The sequence below is a fragment of the Scyliorhinus canicula genome, chromosome 5 (assembly GCF_902713615.1).
Source record: "Scyliorhinus canicula chromosome 5, sScyCan1.1, whole genome shotgun sequence".
In the NCBI taxonomy this organism is placed as follows: domain Eukaryota; kingdom Metazoa; phylum Chordata; class Chondrichthyes; order Carcharhiniformes; family Scyliorhinidae; genus Scyliorhinus; species Scyliorhinus canicula.
This window is the reverse complement of record NC_052150.1, coordinates 226,837,949-226,860,142: the sequence shown is the minus strand read 5'-3', so window position 1 is coordinate 226,860,142 and position 22,194 is coordinate 226,837,949. Positions and strand designations below refer to the sequence as shown.

The following is a 22,194-nucleotide window of genomic DNA, read 5'->3' as shown; positions in this document are numbered from 1 at the left end:
GTCTTCAGAGACTTCTACAAGGAGCTGTATCGGTCAGAGCCGCCGACGAGGGGAGGGGGGATGGAGGGCTTCTTGAACAAATTGAGGTTCCCCAAGGTCCAAGAGGAGCTGGTAGAGGGGCTGGGGGCGCCGATAGGGTTAGAGGAGCTAGTCAAGGGGATTGGGCATATGCAGACGGGGAAGGCGCCGGGGCCAGACGGGTTCCCGGTGGAATTTTACAAAAAATATGCGGATTTGGTGGGCCCTGTGCTGGTACGAGCCTTCAACGAGGCATGGGAGGGGGAGGCTCTGCCCCCGACAATGTCGCAGGCACTGATCTCTCTGATCTTGAAGCGGGACAAGGACCCCGTGCAGTGTGGGTCATATAGGCCTATCTCGCTCCTGAATGTGGACGCCAAGTTGCTGGCAAAGATCCTGGCTACCAGGATAGAGGATTGTGTGCCAGGGGTGCTACACGAGGACCAGACGGGTTTTGTGAAAGGGCAGCAGCTTAATACGAACGTGCGGAGACTGCTAAACGTCATCATGATGCCGGCAGTGGAGGGTGAGGCGGAGATAGTGGTGGCATTGGACGCGGAGAAAGCATTTGATAGGGTTGAGTGGAAGTACCTGTGGGAGACGCTGGAACGGTTTGGATTTGGGGAGGGATTTATTAAATGGGTGAAGCTGCTCTACTCGGCCCCGATGGCAAGTGTAGTGACGAATGGTAGGAGGTCGGAATATTTTGGGCTCCACCGGGGGACCAGACAGGGGTGCCCCTTGTCCCCCCTGCTCTTCGCACTGGCAATTGAACCGTTGGCGATGGCACTGAGGGGCTCAGGGGGGTGGAGAGGGCTGACAAGGGGCGGGGAGGAGCACCGGGTATCGTTATACGCGGACGACCTGCTGCTATACGTGGCAGACCCAGAAGGGGGAATGCCGGAGGTGATGGAACTGCTAGCAGAATTCGGGGACTTTTCGGGGTATAAGCTAAACTTGGGCAAGAGTGAGGTATTTGTGATACACCCAGGGGACCAGGAAGAGGGAATCGGGAGACTCCCGTTTAAGAGAGCAGGAAAGAGTTTTAGATATTTAGGGGTGCAGGTGGCAAGGAACTGGGGGACTCTCCACAAGCTGAACTTCTCCAGGCTGGTGGAACAGATGGAGGAGGAATTTAAAAGGTGGGACATGGTGCCGCTGTCGCTGGCGGGCAGAGTGCAGTCCGTTAAAATGACGGTCCTCCCGAGGTTTTTGTTTTTATTTCAGTGCTTGCCCATCTTCCTCCCTAGGGCCTTCTTCAAAAAGGTGACGAGTAGCATCATGAGCTACGTGTGGGCGCACGGCACCCCAAGGGTGAGGAGGGTCTTCTTGGAGCGGAGTAGGGATAGTGGAGGGCTGGCATTACCCAATCTTTCGGGGTATTACTGGGCGGCAAATGTATCGATGGTGCGCAAGTGGATGATGGAAGGGGAGGGGGCAGCTTGGAAACGAATGGAGAGGGCGTCCTGTGGCAACATAAGCCTGGGGGCCTTAGTAACGGCGCCATGGCCGCTCCCTCCCACAAGGTACACCACGAGCCCGGTGGTGGCGGCCACCCTCAAGATCTGGGGGCAGTGGAGGCGACAAAGGGGGGAAGTGGGAGGTCTGATGGAGGCACCGTTAAGAGGGAACCATAGATTCATCCCGGGGAACATGGACGGGGGATTTCAGAGCTGGCACAGGGTGGGCATCAGGCAGCTGAAGGATCTGTTTGTAGATGGGAGGTTTGCGAGCCTGAGAGAGCTGGAGGAGAAATTCGGGCTCCCCCCGGGAAACATGTTTAGACATTTGCAGGTGAAGACATTTGCTAGACGCCAGGTGGAAGGGTTTCCCTTGCTCCCCAGTAGGGGGGCGAGTGATAGGGTGCTCTCGGGGGTCTGGGTCGGAGGGGGGAGGATATCGGACATCTACAAAGTAATGCAGGAGGCGGAGGAGGCATCAGTAGGGGAGCTGAAAGCCAAGTGGGAGGGGGAGCTGGGAGAACAGATAGAGGATGGGACATGGGCTGATGCCCTGGAGAGGGTTAATTCTTCCTCCTCGTGTGCGAGGCTTAGCCTCATTCAATTTAAGGTGCTACATAGAGCCCATATGACGGGGACAAGGATGAGTCGGTTCTTTGGGGGTGAGGACAGATGTGTCAGGTGTTCGGGAAGTCCAGCGAACCATGTCCATATGTTTTGGGCATGTCCGGCACTGGAGGAGTTCTGGAAGGGGGTGGCAAGGACGGTGTCGAGGGTGGTGGGATCCAGGGTCAAACCAGGATGGGGGCTTGCGATCTTTGGGGTTGGGGTGGAGCCGGGGGTACAGGAGGCAAGAGAGGCCGGAGTACTGGCCTTTGCGTCCCTAGTTGCTCGAAGAAGGATACTAATACAGTGGAAGGACGCGAGGCCTCCAAGCGTGGAAACTTGGATTAATGACATGGCAAGCTTTATCCAGTTGGAAAGGGTCAAATTCGCCCTGAGAGGGTCGGTACAAGGGTTCTTCAGGCGGTGGCAGCCGTTCCTCGACTTTTTGGCTCAGAGATAGGGTACAGAGGTCGTAGCAACAGCAACCCGGGGGGGGGGGGGGGGGGGGGGGGTGGCAACAACGGTTGTGGTGGGTTATTTACGGTTGAAGCGCGGGCAAATTTGCTCGCAGTTCATGTCTGATGTTGATTGTTGCTTTGTTTGTTTTTGGGGGAGGGGGAGGGGGGGAGGGACAACGCGCGCGAGTTCGGGCGGGGGGGGGGATATTTGTTAAGAGGGAATATTTTGTAATATTTTATAGTTAGTTGGGGTAAATATCTTCATGTAAAAAATTCTTTTAATAAAAATTATTTAAAAAAAAAAAAAGTTGTAGACAGGTGCATTTCAAACCGAGAGTAGGGAAATAGACAATAGTTCATTGAGCCATCAAGCCTGTTCCCCTAATCAATAGAATCTTGGCTGATTTGTATCTCAACTCCATTGTTCTGCCCTTGATCCATATTCCTTTACATCCTTTGATTCCGCGGCCATAGTTTTGAAAGCTCCAACTGACCTCAGCATCTACAAATGTCCCAATGGTTTGGAGGTAGCTAATGTCACCCCACCATTTAAAAAGGGCCCCTTCTGAAGGGCAACTAGGGCTGGCCAATGAATGCTGGCCTAACCAGCGACACCCACATCCCGTAAATAAATTTAAAAAAGATAGAGAGGAAACGGGAAATTATAGGCCAGTCAGCCTGATGGGGAGTGGGGGAATGCTGGAGTCCGGAATACAAGCAGATAACTTGGAAAAGGATCAGACAGAATCAGCATAGATTGACGAAAGGAAAAATAATACTTGACAAATGTGCTGGAATTCTTTGAGGATGTGACAAGTAGAATTGATGAGGGGGAGCCAGTGGATGTGGTTTATTTGGACTGTCAGAAGTCTTTCATCAATGTTCCCGTAACAGCCTCCCCGAACAGGCGCCAGAATGTGGCGACTAGGGGCTTTTCACAGTAACTTCATTTGAAGCCTACTTGTGACAATAAGCGATTTTCATTTTCATTTTTTTCATTTCACATAAAAAATTAGCGTGTACAATTAAAGCGCATGGGATTAGGGATAATATGCTGAGATATTTGGCAGAAAGGAAGCAAAGCGTAAGAATAAAGGGATCATTTTCCAAGTGGCAGGCCGTGACTAGCGAGGTACTGCAGGGATCACTGGTAGGTCCCCAGTTATTCATAATGTATATGAGACGAGGGAACTAAATGTATTATCTCCAGATTTGCAGACAAAGCTGGGTGGGAGGGTGAGCTGTGAGGAACGTAGAAACATAGAAAATAGGAGCAGTAGGAGGCCATTTGGCCCTTTGGGCCTGGCTGCCATTCATTATGATCATGGCTGATCATCCAAGTTAATAGCCGCTCCCTGTCTTCCCGCCATATCCTTTGATCCCCTTCGCCTGCACCATTGGGATCACGCCTGGAATATTGTTCTGGTGTCCTTATCTGAGGAAGGGTGTTCTTGCTATGGAGGGAGTGCAGCGAAGGTTTACCAGGCTGATTCCTTTGATGGCGGGACTGATGTATGTGGGGAGATTGCGTTGGTTAGAGTTATTTTCACTGGAATTCAGAAGAATGAGGGGGATCTCAGAGAAACCTATAACAAAAATTATTTTTAATGTTTCTATTCAAGTTTTTCATTTTATACAATACAAAATAAACATGTCTGTGGCGGCCAGATACAATTTACAAAAGCCAAACATTGGATGTACCCCCGAAGGCTTTACCCCCCTTAGCTCCCCCCCCAAACTTTTGTGTTTTTCTTTAAAATATTTGGTTGAATTTTTACAACTGTACACTGTACTTTAGGTGGGCGAGGTGGTTTGTCAGTACAATTTTGTTACAGTTGCACCTATGGCTTTGTTGGGGCGGTCCTCTGGCCCCCTCTTCGGTCTCTTCCCTTGCCCCCTTCTGATGTTTCCGTGGGTTCGTCCCCTGCTTACCCCCTCCCTCCCTTGTTCCTATCCACTATGTGTGCTCCCTATCCGGCCTGTGTGGTCCTATCTGCCCTCACTGTCCTCAAACGCACCCCTCCCTTCCTATCCGCTATTGATCTCGATCAGGTCTTGGCCCCCACACTTTGTGGAAGCCCTCGTCCGACCCTCGGATATTGTAATTGATCTTCTCCAGATGGAGAAATTCCGGCAGGTGTGCCAGCCAGTCTGCAGCTGTGGGTGGTGCTGCCGATCGCCAGCCGGGCAGGATTCTCCGGCGGGCGATGAAGGAAGCAAAGGCAAGAGAATCGGCCGTTTTCCCCGTATGAAGTTCTGGCTGCTCCGATACCCCGAAAACTGCCTCCCTCACCCCACAACCTTGGCCAGCGCCTCGAAGAAGGCTGTCCAGAGCCCGTCAAGTCTGGGGCAGGCCCAGAACATGTAGGTGTGGTTGGCCGGGCCTCCCTGGCACCGCTCACATTTATCCTCCACCTCCGGGAAGAACCTGCTCATTCGGGTTCTGGTCTGGTGCGCTCTGAGCACCACTTTGAGCTGCATGAGGCTGAGCCTTGCGCAGGAGAAGGTGGAGTTGGCCCTGCTCAGTGCTTCTCTCCAGAGTCCCCCCCCCCCCCCCCCCCCCCCCCCCCAGTTCGTCCTCCCATTTCTGTCTTGCTCCGTCTCGTGGTGTCCTCGACCTTTCTAACAGTCATCTGTACATGTTCCTGCATTTCCCCTTCTCCAGTCCATCCGCCACTCGCAGTTCCTCCAGCATTGTCTCTCTCAGAGACCTGGGGTACCTCGACATCTTGCAGAGAAAGTTTTTGATCTGTAAATGTTGGAGTCCCTGTCCATTCGGTAGCTCCAGTCTTTCTGTCAGCTCGTCCAGGTTGCAAATTCTGTCTCCCGTGCAGAAGTCCCTAATCGCTAGCGTCTCTCCGTGGCTGGTGGGAATTTATGGCCACCACAGCTGGGGGCCATGGTGGACAACACGGTTAAGGCGAAGTGCTGTTTCATCTGGTTCCAGGTTTATAATGTAGCTACCACCACTGGGCTGGATGTGTACTTTGCCTGGGGGGTTGGGAGCGCTGCGGTGGCCAAGGTCGTTCCTGTGCAGGAGGACTTCTCCATTTTCACCCATTCCTTACTCGGCTTCCTCACCCAACCACTCTTTCAACTGTGGTTGCCCAATGATAGTATTGCAGGTTTGGAAGGGCCAGGCCGCCCTTGTTTCTCCTCTGCAGTGTATTTTTCGGGATTATTAGATTCCTCCCTCCCACACACACAAACGCCATAATCCAAAGAGAAAATGCTGGAAAATCTCAGCAGCATCGGTAGGGAGAGAAAATGGGGCAGCACGGTAGCATAGTGGTTAGCACAATTGCTTCACAGCTCCAGGGTCCCAGGTTCGATTCCCGGCTGGGTCACTATCTGTGCGGAGTCTGCACGTTCTCCCCGTGTGTGTGTGGGTTTCCTCCGGGTGCTCCGGTTTCCTCCCACAGTCCAAAGATGTGCAGGTTAGGTGGATTGGCCATGCTAAATTGCCCTTAGTGTCCAAAATTACCCTTAGTGTTGGGTGGGGTTACTGGGTTATTGGGATAGGGTGGAGGTGTTGACCTTGGGTCGGGTGCTCTTTCCAAGAGCCGGTGCAGACTCGATGGGCCGAATGGCCTCCTTCTGCACTGTAAATTCTATGATAAAAGAGCTAACGTTTCGAGTCCAGAATCCCCTTTGTCAAAGCCATAATCATTTTGTCTAGTCCTTGAAAAAAAGTCTTGGGGATGAAGATCAGGAAGGATCTAAACAGGAAGAGGAACCTTGGCAGTACGTTCATCTTGATCGTCTGTACCCTCTCCGCCAGGGAATGCGTCCCATCTCTGTCGGTCCTTTTTAATTTTCTCCGCAAGACCAATCAGATTCCATTTGAGGATCTGTGTCCAGTCGTGGGCTATCTGAACCCCACGACTAGGGGGCAAGTTTGAATGGCAGACCCTCCTACTCCATCCCTCCCCTGTGCGAGGTCACAGGGAATATCTCGCTCTTGCCCAGGTTGCATTTGTAGCCTGAGAAGGCCCCAAACTCTTGCAGGAGCCTCATGATTTCCTTCAAGCATTTCTGTGGGTCCGAGATGTGGAGGAGCAGGTCATCCGCATCGAGTGAGACTCTGTGCTCTCTGCCTCCCCTTCGCAATTCCTTCCAACCTCTCGCATCTCAGGGGGTGATTGCCAGTGGCTCAGTTGCCAGAGTAAACAGGAGCAGGGACAGCGGGCATCCCTGCCTCTGTGCAACAGGAAGTATTCAGAGAGCGGGTCGTGTTGGCCCGGGCACTTGCCTTGGGGTCATTCTATAGGAATTACCAGAAGGCCATAAGACATAGGAGCAGAATTAGGCCACTCGGCCCATCGAGTCTGCTCATGACTGATATTTTTCTCATCCCCATTCTCCTGCCTTCTCCCCACAACTCCTGATCCCCTTATTGATCAAGAACCTATCTATCTCTGTCTTAAAGACACTCAGTGAATTGGCCTTCACAGCCTTCTGCGGCAAAGAGTTCCACAGATTCACCACCCTCTGGCTGAAGAAATTCCTCCTCATCTCTGTTTTAAAGGTTCGTCCCTTTAGCCTGAGATGGTGTCCTCTGCTTCTAGCTTTTGCTACAAGTGGAAACATCCTCTCCACATCCACTCTAGGCCCCCAGGAAGACCCCCCCTCACCCTCCCCCCTCCACCTGGTTAGGGCCCCACGGTCCAATCGCTGGTAGTGCCAACCTAGCACCCAGGCACCTGGCACTTCCAGGCTGGCAGCCTGACCTAGCCCCCTGCCAACCTTGGATGGTAGGGTACCAGGCTATCACTGCCAAATTGCCAAGGTGCCAGAGGGAGTGCCAGAGTTCCACCGGACCCTGTCTCCAATCACTTGAGGGTTTCTAATTGCCTGGGAGACCCCCCCTCAGGTGCCATTACAACTGGTCTGCATTTGTGGAAAGCAGAACTAAATGAAAAATGAAAATGAAAATCGCTTATTGTCACGAGTAGGCTTCAATGAAGTTACTGTGAAAAGCCCCTAGTCGCCACATTCCGGCTCCTGTCCGGGGAGGCTGGTACGGGAATCGAACCGTGCTACTGGCCTGCTTGGTTTGCTTTCAAAGCCAGCGATTTAGCCGAGTGAGCTAAACCAGCGCCTTGACAAGGTCTCCCAGGCATGGCCATTGCTTGGAGAATCGCACAAACGCATATTTAACTGAGCCAGTGTGGGCGAGATCCAGATCGCAACGTCTCGCGAGATTTCGTTATATCTCACGAGGCGTTTCGAGCGTCATCAAGTCGAGTGACACCAAGTCGGGTGTGACGGGACTGCTACATTGACTCTTTGTCATACGTCAGGCCTACTGGGTTTGTCAAGCACTTTTTGTTCTTGTTTCAAATTCCAGCATTCGCAGTAATTTGCTTTTATATCAGAAAAGGATCGCACTTGAAGAAGCCCATAGTCCTAGTTGTAATGAAGACGTTAATTACACAGAGATTACAATACGGAAACAAACCATTTGGTCCGACCAGTCTGTGCCAATCTTTATTCTCCATGTGAGGAAATCAGTCAGACATATTCTGGTATTGACACCACTCTCCAGCCTGTATCGCTTAAGCATTAATGAGGGACCTAAGTTCTTCATGCAAAAATTTGTCTTGTGGACTTTGACCCCACTCAGACCTGTGGGGAGTGTGCATCCTGTGGTGTGTGGGAAGTCATGGATGCTTTTCTTTACTGTGTGGTTGACTTGGTCGGAATTTATTTTCATGCCTAATTAGCCCTGAGAAGGTAATGGTGAGCTTCCGTACTCTGCTGCATTAGTCCATATGGCGTCGCACATAGGAAGGGAGATCCAGGATTTCGGCCCAACGACGGCGAAGGATGGGATGTTGCTGGGAAGGGAACTTGCAGGTGGTGCTGTTCCCAAGTATTTGCTGCCTTTGTGCCCCTATGTAGGAGAGGCTGTGTGTATGGAAGGCACTGTCAAAGGATCCTTGTTAAGTTCCTGCAGATAGTACACACTGCTGCCACTGAGCATTGGCGGTGAAGATAGTGAATGTTGAAGGTGCTGGATGGGGTGCCCGTCAAGCAGGCAGTTTATTCCTGGAAGGCATTGAGTCTGGTGAGTGTTGTTGGAGCTGCACTCACCCAGGCAAATGGAGAGTATTCCCTCACACTCCTGACTTGTGCCTTGTAGATGGTGGGCAGGCTTTGGGGAGTCAGGAGGTGAGTTACTCTCTGCAGGATTCCCAGCCTCTGACCTGTTCTGGTCGGCACAATATTTATATGGTTGGTTCAGTTCAGTTTCTGGTCAATAGTAACCCCTAGGATGTTGAAGGGATGGATTCAATGATAATAATGCCGTTGAATGTCAGGGGGGGGGATGGCTGGATTCTCTTTTGTTGAAGGTGGACATTGCCTGGCACTGACGTGGCGCCAATCTTACCTGCCACTTATCAGCCCAAGCCAGAATGCTGCCCAAATGGTGCTAAACATTGTGCAACCTGCGAACATCCCCACTCTGACCTTCTGATAGAGGGAAGGTCATTGCTGAAGCAGTTGAAGCTGGTTGGGCCCTATGCATAACTCCTGAAATGTCCGGGAGCTGAGATGACTGATCTTCAACAACCATAACCATCTTTCTTTGTGCAGGGTGTGTCTCCAACCAGTGGAGGATTTTTCTCTTCATTCCCATTGCTGAGTAACCCCGGCAGAACCCACACTGAGCTTCATTGAGCAGGTTATTGTTGACTAAGTGCGGCTTGGTAGAACTGTTGATGACCCTTTCCATCACTTTACATGTGATTAAGAGTAGAGCGATGGGGCATAAATTGGCTGCATTGGGTTTGTCTTACTTTTCCCAGACAGGGCATAACTGGGCAGTTGCCAGTGTTGTAAGCTCCCATGATCGAGACAACCACATGCGCAGGAAGTGTGACCAGGTGCAGAAACCTGAGGCCCTGGTTTCAGAAGTTGAGCGATGGTCTGAATAACTGTGGCACATCCGTGAGGCTGAGGACTACGTGATTGGTGCATTCAAGAAGGTGCCCCCGCCGCAGGTTAAGAGCGCAGGCAGAGAGGGAATGGGTGACCACCGGACAGTCTGGAAGGACCAGACGGGCAGTGCAGGAGTCCTTTGAGTTTATTTTGCTCACCAACCGGTTTTCTGTTTTGGATACCGGAGAGAATTATTGTTCCTCAAAAGAGTGCAACTGAAGGCTAGTCTGCAGCACCACAGGTCACTTAGTTGTGCAGGAGGTTCGGAGAAAGAGTGGAGGAGTAGTAGTGGTCGAGGGGTTGAATTGTTATGAGAACAGACAGGCATTTCTGTGGGTCGAGCCATGACTTCAGGATGTTATGTTGGGCGGAATTCTCCGTTTTCCTTCACTAGATTCCGGTGTCCCGATTGGGCGGAGAGAATCCCACGTCGGCCCTAAAGCCGGATCGATGCTGGGTAGAGTCCGTCCCCAGTCTCCAGTCCGGCCCCGCTGGCCATAGCAGGCTTCCCGCCCCCCTGCTGGCGGGAACATGCACACAGCTGATATGCATTTATCTGAATGTGATTAATGGGCTGGGAGACCCAATGTCCACTCCCCTCCCCCCGCTACCCTCCACCCCTCCCATCCAGGAGGCATGCCTGTGATTTGGTGCAAGTATTTACAAATGGGGCCCTGGTGCCATACCCTTTGAGGGGGTGCAAGGAAGTAAGTATCTTTTCCATTGTCTTCTTGCTGGGCTGTGTATGCCTGGAGATCTGGGCCTAGTATGGACCAACTTGGTGGCAAGGTGTGGACTTGGGGTGTCCCTCTCGGGATCAGGGTTCCTTGGCTGAACCTTCCATTGCTGCAGTTAAAGACCAGCATCTCACCCCTCAGGTGTTACTTCCAGGTTCCTGACTGTTTAAACTGTTCACTGTTCAAACAGTATCCTTGAAATGTTATGAGGTCTCCTGATCATATAGATATCCATCTACCTCGCCTATCTGGAAACTCTCACGTACTATTACCACCAAGCCAGGTGATCAACCCTGGTTCAATGAAGAGTGCAGGAGAGCATGTCAGGAGCAGCATCAGGCAGACCTAAACATGAGGTGTCGACCTGGTGAAGCTACAACACAGGACTACCTGTGTGCCAAACAGCATAAGCAGCAAGCAACAGACACAACTGAGCGATTCCACAACAAACGCATCAGATCTAAGCCCTGCAGTCCTGCTGCATCCAGCCGTGAGGGGACAATTAAACAACTTACTGGAGGAGGAGGCTCTACAAATATCCCCATCCTCAATGATGGAGGGGCCCAGCGCCTATGTGCAAAAGCCAAGGCTGAGGCATTCGCAACAATCTTCAGCCAGAAACGCCGAGTGGATGATCCATCTCGGGCTCCTCCGGAGGTCCCCAGCATCACAGATGTCAGTCCTCAGCCAATATGGTTCACTCCACGTGATATCAAGAAACAGCTGAAGGTACTGGATACTGGAAATGCTATAGGCCCTGACAGTATTCCAGCAATAGTATTGAAGACTTGTGCTCCAGAACTTGCCGCACTCCTAGACAAGCTGTTCCAGTGCAGCTTCAATACTGGCATCTACCCGACAATGTGGAAAGTTGCCCAGGTGTGTCCTGTACACAAGAAACAGAACAAATCCAACCCAGCCAATTACCGCCCTATCAGTCTGCTCTCCATCATCAGCAAAATGATGGAAGGAGTCATCAACATTGCTATCAAGCAGCACTTACTCAGCAATAACCTGCTCTCACGGATGCTCAGTTTGGATTCCGGCAGGGTCACTCAGCTCCTGTCCTCATTACAGCCTTGGTTCAAACATGGACAAAAGAGCCGAATGCCAGAGGTGAGGTGAGAGTGACTGCCCTTGACATCAAGGCAGCATTTGACCGAGTGTCGCATCAAGGAGCCCGAGCTAAACTGGAGTCAATGGGAATCAGGGGGAAAACTCTCCGCTGGCTGGAGTCAATCCCGGCACAAAGGAAGATGGTTGTGGTGGTTGGAGGTCAATCATCTCAGCTCCAGGACATCCCTGCAGGAGTTCCTCAGGGTAGTGTCCTAGGCCCAACCATCTTTAGCTGCTTCAGCAATGACCTCCCTTCCATCACAAGGTCAGAAGTGGGGCTGTTCACTGACGACTGCACAATGTTCAGCATCATTCATGACTCCTCAGATAATGAAGCAGTTCATGTCCAAAAGCAGCAAGACCTGGAAAATATCCCAGCATGGGTTGACAAGTGGCAACTTAAATTTGCGCCACAAAAGTGCCAGGCAATGACCATAGAACATAGAACATAGAACAGTACAGCACAGAACAGGCCCTTTGGCCCTCAATGTTGTGCCGAGCCATGATCACCCTACTCAAACCCAAGTATCCACCCTATACCCGTAATCCAACAACCTCCCCCTTAACCCTTCTTTTATTAGGACACTACGGGCAATTTAGCATGGCCAATCCACCTAACCCGCACATCTTTGGACTGTGGGAGGAAACCGGAGCACCCGGAGGAAACCCACACACACAGGGGGAGGGTTTCCTCCGGGTGCTCCGGTTTCCTCCCACAGTCCAAAGATGTGCGGGTTAGGTGGATTGGCCATGCTAAATTGCCCGTAGTGTAAGGTTAATGGGGGATTGTTGGGTTACGGGTATACGGGTTACGTGGGTTTAAGTAGGGTGATCATTGCTCGGCACAACATCGAGGGCCGAAGGGCCTGTTCTGTGCTGTACTGTTCTATGTTCTATGTTCTATGGTCATTGCCTGGCACTTTTGTGGCGCAAATTTAAGTTGCCACTTGTCAACCCATGCTGGGATATTTTCTCTTACAATCTCTTACAAGAGAGGATCTAACCATCGCCCCTTGTCATTCAAGGGCATTACCATCGCTGAATCCCCCACTATCAACATCCTGGGGGTGACCATTGAACAGAAACTGAACTGGACTAGCCACATTAATACTGTGGCTACCAGGGCAGGTCAAAGGCTAGGAATCCTACGGCGAGTAACTCACCTCCTGACCCCCCCAAAGCCTGTCCACCATCTACAAGGCATAAGTCAGGAGTGTAATGGAATACTCTCCACTTGCCTGGATGAGCGCAGCTCCAACAACACTCAAGAAGCTCAACACCATCCAGGACAAAGCAGCCCCGTTTGATTGTTCCTCCTTCCGCAAACGTTCACTCCCTCCACCACCGATGAACAGTGACAGCCGTGTGCACCATCTACATGATGCACTGCAGAAACTCACCAAGATTTCTTGGGTAGCACCTTCCAAACCCACGACCACTACCATCTAGAAGGACAAGAGCAGCAGATACCTGGGAAGCCCATCACCTGGAGGTTCCCCATTCACCACCCTGGCTTGGAAATAGATCTGCCGTTCCTTCACTGTCGCTGGGTCAAAATCCTGGAACTCCCTCCCTAACAGCACAGTGGCTGTACCTACACCCGAAGGCAACTCACTTCTGAAGGGCAACTCGGGATGGACAATAAATGCTGGCCTAGCTAGCAATGCCCACATCCCATAAATGAATTTTAAAAAAAGCTTCTTGTGATTACTAAAGATAAATATGGGCTCATCAATGGCAGAGACAGGATAATTAAACATGGGGAGTAAGGAAACGGCAGAGAAATTAACAAATATTTTCTGTCTATCTTGGAAGGGATATACCTGTTTAATATTTAACCATAAGATAAGACATTCACCCCAAGAAGAAATCAAGTGAACATTCTCTGAACTGCTTCGAATGCAATTATCTATTTATTTAAATAAGGAGAGGTAAACTGCACTCAGTATTCCAAATCTGTTCTCACCAATTCTATTACACTAATAGAAAGGCTGTAATGTGTTAGCACTTATTAACAGGGGGATTGAGTTTAAGAGCCATGAGGTTATGCTGCAACTGTGCAAGACCTTGGTTAGATCACATTTGGAGTATTGTGTGCAGTTCTGGTCACCTCATTGTAGGACGGATGTGGAAGCATTGGAAAGGGTGCAAAGGAGATTTACCAGGATGCTGCCTGGTTTGGAGGGTAGGTCTTATGAGGAAAGGTTGAGGGAGCTGGGGCTTTTCTCATTGGAGCGAAGGAGGATGAGAGGCGACTTAATTGAGGTGCACAAGATGATGAGAGGGATAGATAGAGTGGATGTTCAGAGACTATTTCCTCGGGGGGGGGGGGGGGTGTAGCTGTTACAAGGGGGCATAACTATAAAGTTCATGGTGGAAGATATAGGAGGGATGTCAGAGGTAGGTTCTTTACTCAGAGAGTGGTTGGGGCGTGGAATGCACTCCCAGCTATGGTAGTGGAGTCGGACACTTTAGGAACTTTCAAGCGGTTATTGGATAGGCAAATGGAGTGCACTAGAATGATTGGGAATAGGTTGATTTGATCTTAGTTTCAGTTAGTTTGGCACAACTTTGTGGACCCAAGGGCCTGTACTGTGCTGTACAGTTCTATGTTCAATGTCCTGTACAGCTGCAGTAAAACATCCCTACTTTACTATGCCATTTTCTTTACAATAAACACCATCATTCCATTCCTAATCACAAGCTGTGCCTGCACACTAACTTCTTGTGATTCATGTGCTAGGCAGCCCAGATCCCTCTGTACCCCCCCGAGTTCTGCAAACTAGCTCCATTTAAATAACATACTTTTGTTATTCACATTTTCCCATTTTATATTCAAGGTGCTAAATATTTGCCCATTCATTTAATCTGTCGATATACCGTTTCAGACTCTCTAACTCCTCTTGTCAACTTCCGTTCCGACCTATATTGCTGCCACTGGCAAATTTAACTCCTATACATTTGGTCCCTTTATCCGAATCATTGAATCATAGACTTCCTACAGTGCAGAAGGAGGCCATTTGGCCCATTGAGTCTGTACCGACCCTCCAACAGAGCAGCCTACATAGGCCCACTGCTCAACCCCATCTCCGTAACCCCACCCAATCCGCCTGACCCGTAAATCTTTGGGCTGTGGGAGGAAACTGGATCACTCGGAGGAAACCCACGCAGACACGGGGAGAACGTGCAGACTCCACACAGACGGTTACCCAAGACGCTGTGAGGCAGCAGTGCTAACCAATGTGCCATCGTGCTAATCTACAATGTAGATTGTAAATAGTTGTGGCCCCAGCACTGATCCTAGTGGCAAACCACTAGTTATAGTTTGCTAATCCGAAAAGAGCCATTTACCCTACTCTTTGCTTCCTGTTAGCTAACCAAACCTTTACCCATATTAACCCATGTTCTCCTATCTGTGTCACCTCATCAAATGCCTTTTGAAAACCCAAGGACATGATATCTACAGTTTCCCCTTCATACACCCAACCTGTTAATTCCTCAAAAAAACTCTAAGAATTTAGTTAAACACAAATTCCATTTCACAAATCTTTTGGACACTAAGGGGCAACGTAACATGATTTATCCACCTAGTCTGCACATCTTTGGACTGTGGGAGGAAACCGGAGCACCCGGAGGAATCCCACGCAGACACGGGGAGGACGTGCAGACTCCGCACAGGCAGTGACCCAAGGCTGGAATTGATCCCGTGTCCCTGGCGCTGTGAGGCAGCAGTGCTAACCACTGTGCCGCCCATCGCCATTCCTTCACTGTCGCTGAGTCAGAGTCCTGGAACTCCCTCCCTATCAGCCCTGCGGGTATTCCTTCCCGGACTGATGCAGGTCGAGACGGCATCTCACCACCACCTTCTCCAGAGGCAATTGAGGATGGGTAATAATTCCAGCAACCCCTATATCCCATGCAGGAATTTAAAATAATTCAGTATCTCTGCTTACCTGGAAAGTCACATATCCTTGTTATCGGACTGAAAACCAGTTTATCAGGACATGACAGATGGAACGTTTGGCCAAAAGCACATTGGTAGAAGCTCGAATTGTCCAGCGGATCAGGAAAAAATCCAAACCCCTTCTTAAGGCAGAAATTTGGATCCACAATCAAATCTACAAAAGAATTCACAGTATCAGCCAAGCCCGCACTGAAAACATTCTGTCATGGGAGCGGTGTTTTCAGAACCCCAAAATGTATCATGGAGTTCAACCAACCTCTCCCTCTAATGTATTGTTGCTTTTGAAGCACACGGCTTGGTCTCCAGGTGTGGTATTACAGTTATGCACACGTGGGTTTTTAAACACAAAACAATGTTTATTCCATGAATTCAACTTAACCTTCTTAACTAAACATTGGATCACTTAACACCCCTTACTTAAAACAATACAACACTAAATAATGCCTCAAAATGTTCCTTCAAACCTCCAAAAGACTTAACCCCTTTAAACAGAAACACATCAGGTTAAAGACATTAACTATTATGAGTTTAAATCACCCAAATGATTCAGAGATATTTTTTCCTGGCAGAGATCACAGCAGAACGAGCTCACTGCAAACACAGACACACCCAAGCTCTTTTCCTCAAAACTGAAACCTAAACACTGCAAAATGGCTGAGCTAAAAACCCAGCTCCACCCACCCTCTGACATCACTTCAGTAATATGAGCTGCTCCATTTCTTAAAGGTACATTGCTTAAACATCTATTTCTTAAAGGTACTCACATGACAATTTTGAGAAACGATGAGATCAGTGATTAGACGAAATTAATAATAATAACCTTTTATTGTCACAAGTATGAAGTTACTGTGAAAAGCCCCTAGTCGCCATATCCCGGCGCCTGCTCGGGGACACAGAGGGAGAATTCAGTCGGTACGGGAATTGAACCTGCGTGTAAGTGAAATGCTGCCTCCTCTATGAGCTCTTAGCACTGGGCTCAGCGAGAGTTTTGGAATGGAATGGATGCTGAGCAGAGTAACAATGGGAATCCGGTGTGAGTAAGAATTTAAATGAAAGGGGGAAGGAAGTGCTATGTTATACCTTGAGGCAGCCATAGATTAGTAAACATCGAAATCAGGGTTCTGAAGAGGGTTTTGTGGAATGCTGGGGTATTCAACATGTGCTGGCTACTGATAGACTACTGATGGGCTGGAAATAGCACCAAACTGAATAGTAAAAGTGTGAGGCAGCAGCTTACATGGTAGAAAGTAAAGGCAGCGGCAGAGCAAAGGCAGCAGTGGGAGTGAAGGCCCAGCGATGGAGCAGAGGCAGCAGGGGGAGTGAAGGCCCAGCGGTGGAGCAGAGGCAGCAGGGGGAGTGAAGGCCCAGCGGTGGAGCAGAGGCAGCAGGGGGAGTGAAGGCCCAGCGACCGTACAAAGGCAGCAGGGGGAGTGAAGGCCCAGCGATGGAGCAGAGGCAGTAGGGGGAGTGAAGGCCCAGCGGTGGAGCAGAGGCAGCAGGGGGAGTGAAGGCCCAGCGACCCTACAAAGGCAGCAGAGGGAGTGAAGGCCCAGCGGTGGAGCAGAGGCAGCAGGGGGAGTGAAGGCCCATCGGCCGTACAGAGGCAGCAGGGGGAGTGAAGGCCCAGCGATGGAGCAGAGGCAGCAGGGGGAGTGAAGGCCCAGCGGTGGAGCAGAGGCAGCAGGGGGAGTGAAGGCCCAGCGACCCTACAAAGGCAGCAGGGGGAGTGAAGGCCCAGCGGTGGAGCAGAGGCAGCAGGGGGAGTGAAGGCCCATCGGCCGTACAGAGGCAGCAGGGGGAGTGAAGGCCCAGCGATGGAGCAGAGGCAGCAGGGGGAGTGAAGGCCCAGTGGTGGAGCAGAGGCAGCAGGGGGAGTGAAGGCCCATCGGCCGTACAGAGGCAGCAGGGGGAGTGAAGGCCCAGCGGTGGAGCAGAGGCAGCAGGGGGAGTGAAGGCCCAGCGACCGTACAAAGGCAGCAGGGGGAGTGAAGGCCCAGCGATGGAGCAGAGGCAGTAGGGGGAGTGAAGGCCCAGCGGTGGAGCAGAGGCAGCAGGGGGAGTGAAGGCCCAGCGACCCTACAAAGGCAGCAGAGGGAGTGAAGGCCCAGCGGTGGAGCAGAGGCAGCAGGGGGAGTGAAGGCCCATCGGCCGTACAGAGGCAGCAGGGGGAGTGAAGGCCCATCGGCCGTACAGAGGCAGCAGGGGGAGTGAAGGCCCAGCGGTGGAGCAGAGGCAGCAGGGGGAGTGAAGGCCCAGCGGTGGAGCAGAGGCAGCAGTGGGAGTGAAGGCCCAGCGGTGGAGCAGAGGCAGCAGGGGGAGTGAAGGCCCAGCGACCCTACAAAGGCAGCAGAGGGAGTGAAGGCCCAGCGGTGGAGCAGAGGCAGCAGGGGGAGTGAAGGCCCATCGGCCGTACAGAGGCAGCAGGGGGAGTGAAGGCCCAGCGATGGAGCAGAGGCAGCAGGGGGAGTGAAGGCCCAGCGGTGGAGCAGAGGCAGCAGGGGGAGTGAAGGCCCAGTGGTGGAGCAGAGGCAGCAGGGGGAGTGAAGGCCCATCGGCCGTACAGAGGCAGCAGGGGGAGTGAAGGCCCAGCGGTGGAGCAGAGGCAGCAGGGGGAGTGAAGGCCCAGTGGTGGAGCAGAGGCAGCAGGGGGACTGAAGGCCCATCGGCCGTACAGAGGCAGCAGGGGGAGTGAAGGCCCAGCGATGGAGCAGAGGCAGCAGTGGGAGTGAAGGCCCAGTGGTGCAGCAGAGGCAGCAGGGGGAGTGAAGGCCCAGCGACCGTACAAAGGCAGCAGGGGGAGTGAAGGCCCAGTGGTGGAGCAGAGGCAGCAGGGGGAGTGAAGGCCCAGTGGTGGAGCAGAGGCAGTAGGGGGAGTGAAGGCCCAGCGGTGGAGCAGAGGCAGCAGGGGAGTGAAGGCCCAGCGGTGGAGCAGAGGCAGCAGGGGGAGTGAAGGCCCAGCGGTGGAGCAGAGGCAGCAGGGGGAGTGAAGGCCCAGCGGTGGAGCAGAGGCAGCAGGGGGAGTGAAGGCCCAGCGGTGGAGCAGGGGCAGCAGGGGGAGTGAAGGCCCAGCGGTGGAGCAGGGGCAGCAGTGGGAGTGAAGGCCCAGCGGTGGAGCAAAGGCAGCAGGGGGAGTGAAGGCCCAGCGGTGGAGCAGAGGCAGCAGGGGGAGTGAAGGCCCAGCGGTGGAGCAGGGGCAGCAGGGGGAGTGAAGGCCCAGCGGTGGAGCAGAGGCAGCAGGGGGAGTGAAGGCCCAGCGGTGGAGCAGAGGCAGCAGGGGGAGTGAAGGCCCAGCGACCGTACAAAGGCAGCAGGGGGAGTGAAGGCCCAGCGGTGGAGCAGAGGCAGCAGAGGGAGTGAAGGCCCAGTGGTGGAGCAGAGGCAGCAGGGGGAGTGAAGGCCCAGCGGTGGAGCGGAGGCAGCAGGGGGAGTGAAGGCCCAGTGGCAGTACAAAGGAAGCAGTGGGAGTGAAGGCCCAGCGGTGGAGCAAAGGCAGCAGTGGGAGTGAAGGCCCAGCGGTGGAGCAGGGGCAGCAGTGGGAGTGAAGGCCCAGCGGTGGAGCAGAGGCAGCAGTGGGAGTGAAGGCCCAGCGGTGGAGCAGAGGCAGCAGAGGGAGTGAAGGCCCAGCGGTGGAGCAGAGGCAGCAGTGGGAGTGAAGGCCCAGCGGTGGAGCAGAGGCAGCAGTGGGAGTGAAGGCCCAGCGGTGGAGCAGGGGCAGCAGTGGGAGTGAAGGCCCAGCGGTGGAGCAGAGGCAGCAGTGGGAGTGAAGGCCCAGCGGTGGAGCAGGGGCAGCAGTGGGAGTGAAGGCCCAGCGGTGGAGCAGAGGCAGCAGGGGGAGTGAAGGCCCAGCGGTGGAGCAGAGGCAGCAGGGGGCGTGAAGGCCCAGCGGTGGAGCAGAGGCAGCAGGGGGAGTGAAGGCCCAGCGACCATACAAAGGCAGCAGGGGGAGTGAAGGCCCAGCGGTGGAGCAGAGGCAGCAGGGGGAGTGAAGGCCCAGCGGTGGAGCAGAGGCAGCAGGGGGAGTGAAGGCCCAGCGGTGGAGCAGAGGCAGCAGAGGGAGTGAAGGCCCAGTGGTGCAGCAGAGGCAGCAGGGGGAGTGAAGGCCCAGCAGCAGTACAAACGAAGCAGTGGGAGTGAAGGTCCAGCGGTGGAGCAAAGGCAGCAGTGGGAGTGAAGGCCCAGCGGTGGAGCAGAGGCAGCAGTGGGAGTGAAGGCCCAGCGGTGGAGCAGGGGCAGCAGTGGGAGTGAAGGCCCAGCGGTGGAGCAGAGGCAGCAGGGGGAGTGAAGGCCCAGCGGTGGAGCAGAGGCAGCAGGGGGCGTGAAGGCCCAGCGGTGGAGCAGAGGCAGCAGGGGGAGTGAAGGCCCAGCGACCATACAAAGGCAGCAGGGGGAGTGAAGGCCCAGCGGTGGAGCAGAGGCAGCAGGGGGAGTGAAGGCCCAGCGGTGGAGCAGAGGCAGCAGGGGGAGTGAAGGCCCAGCGGTGGAGCAGAGGCAGCAGAGGGAGTGAAGGCCCAGTGGTGCAGCAGAGGCAGCAGGGGGAGTGAAGGCCCAGCAGCAGTACAAACGAAGCAGTGGGAGTGAAGGTCCAGCGGTGGAGCAAAGGCAGCAGGGGGAGTGAAGGCCCAGCGGTGGAGCAGGGGCAGCAGTGGGAGTGAAGACCCAGCGGTGGAGCAGAGGCAGCAGGGGGAGTGAAGGCCCAGCGGTGGAGCAGAAGCAGTTGTGGGAGTGAAGGCCCAGCGGTGGAGCAAAGGCAGCAGAGGGAGTGAAGGCCCAACGGTGGAGCAGAGGCAGCAGGGGGAGTGAAGGCCCATCGGCCGTACAGAGGCAGCAGTGGGAGTGAAGGCCCAGCGGTGGAGCAGAGGCAGCAGAGGGAGTGAAGGCCCAGCGGTGGAGCAGAGGCAGTAGGGGGAGTGAAGGCCCAGCGGTGGAGCAGAGGCAGCAGGGGGAGTGAAGGCCCAGCAGTGGAGCAGAGGCAGCAGAGGGAGTGAAGGCCCATCGGCCGTACAGAGGCAGCAGGGGGAGTGAAGGCCCAGCGGTGGAGCAGGGGCAGCAGGGAGAGTGAAGGCCCAGCGACCATACAGAGGCAGCAGTGGGAGTGAAGGCCCAGCGGTGGAGCAGAGGCAGCAGTGGGAGTGAAGGCCCAGCGGTGGAGCAGAGGCAGCAGGGGGAGTGAAGGCCCAGCGGTGGAGCAGAGGCAGCAGGGGGAGTGAAGGCCCAGCGGTGGAGCAGAGGCAGCAGGGGGAGTGAAGGCCCAGCGACCATACAAAGGCAGCAGGGGGAGTGAAGGCCCAGCGGTGGAGCAGAGGCAGTAGGGGGAGTGAAGGCCCAGCTGTGGAGCAAAGGCAGCAGGGGGAGTGAAGGCCCAGCTGTGGAGCAGAGGCAGCAGTGGGAGTGAAGGCCCAGCGGTGGAGCAGAGGCAGCCGAGGGAGTGAAGGCCCAGCAGTGGAGCAGAGGCAGCAGGGGGAGTGAAGGCCCAGCGGTGGAGCAGAGGCAGCAGAGGGAGTGAAGGCCCAGCGGTGGAGCAGAGGCAGCAGGGGGAGTGAAGGCCCAGCGGTGGAGCAGAGGCAGCAGGGGGAGTGAAGCCCCAGCGGTGGAGCAGAGGCAGTAGGGGGAGTGAAGGCCCAGCGGTGGAGCAGAGGCAGCAGGGGGAGTGAAGGCCCAGCGGTGGAGCAGAGGCAGCAGGGGGAGTGAAGGCCCATCGGCCATACAGAGGCAGCAGTGGGAGTGAAGGCCCAGCGGTGGAGCAGAGGCAGTAGGGGGAGTGAAGGCCCAGCGATGGAGCAGAGGCAGTAGGGGGAGTGAAGGCCCAGTGGTGGAGCAGAGGCAGCAGGGGGAGTGAAGGCCCAGCGGTGGAGCAGAGGCAGTAGGGGGAGTGAAGGCCCAGCGATGGAGCAGAGGCAGTAGGGGGAGTGAAGGCCCAGTGGTGGAGCAGAGGCAGTAGGGGGAGTGAAGGCCCAGCGATGGAGCAGAGGCAGTAGGGGGAGTGAAGGCCCAGTGGTGGAGCAGAGGCAGTAGGGGGAGTGAAGGCCCAGCGATGGAGCAGAGGCAGTAGGGGGAGTGAAGGCCCAGTGGTGGAGCAGAGGCAGCAGGGGGAGTGAAGGCCCAGCGTACGCTAGGGCAGGCGATTGTGTTGATGGTGGAGCCGGCAGAGGAGCAAGCAGTAAACAGTAGAGTGGACGGCAGAGAGATGGCAGAGTGGATGGCTGAGAGTGGAACAGCTGGTTTAGCTCACTGGGCTAAATCGCTGGCTTTTAAAGCAGACCAAGCAGGCCAGCAGCACGGTTCAATTCCCGTAACAGCCTTCCTGAACAGGCGCTGGAATGTGGCGACTAGGGGCTTTTCACAGTAACTTCATTTGAATCCTACTTGTGACAATAAGCGATTTTCATTTTTCATTTCATTTTCAACAGGTGATGGAGGGTGGAGCCGATGGCAAAGTGTAAAGTGGGGTGAGTGATGGATAGTGGGCAGTTGAGCAAAGGGTAGCAAGTGCAGAGAAAACCATGGAGAGAGATCTTCGAAGCAGGTGGGAGTGGAGGCTGGGTGGGAGCAGAGGCTGGGTGGGGGTGGAGGCTGAGTGGGAGCGGAAGCTGGGGGGGAGCAGAGGCTGGGTGGGAGTGGAGGCTGGGGGGGGGGTGCGGAGGCTGGGGGGGGGAGCGGAGGCTGGGTGGGGGTGGAGACTGGGAGTGAGCGGGGGCTGGGAGTGAGCGGGGGCTGGGGTGGGAGCGGTGGCTGGGGTGGGAGCGGTGGCTGGGGTGGGAGCGGGGGCTGGGGTGGGAGCGGAGGCTGGGTGGGAGCGGAGGCTGGGGGGAGCGGAGGCTGGGGGGAGCGGAGGCTGGGGGGAGCAGAGGCTGGGGGGGAGCGGAGGCTGGGGGGGAGCGGAGGCTGGGGGG

The 22,194-nt window shown here is 54.3% G+C and overlaps 1 protein-coding gene across 1 annotated transcript in view; it reads right to left on the bottom strand.

Moving 5' to 3' along the window:
- The window catches only part of LOC119965712 (mucin-2-like), a 79,313-nt gene that overhangs the window by 10,960 nt on the left and 46,159 nt on the right, over nt 1-22,194 (bottom strand). Inside the window, exon 5 of the mRNA XM_038796473.1 lies at nt 15,294-15,458. Coding sequence (XP_038652401.1) covers nt 15,294-15,458 — 165 coding nt within the window. The remainder of the gene's footprint in view (nt 1-15,293; nt 15,459-22,194) is intronic.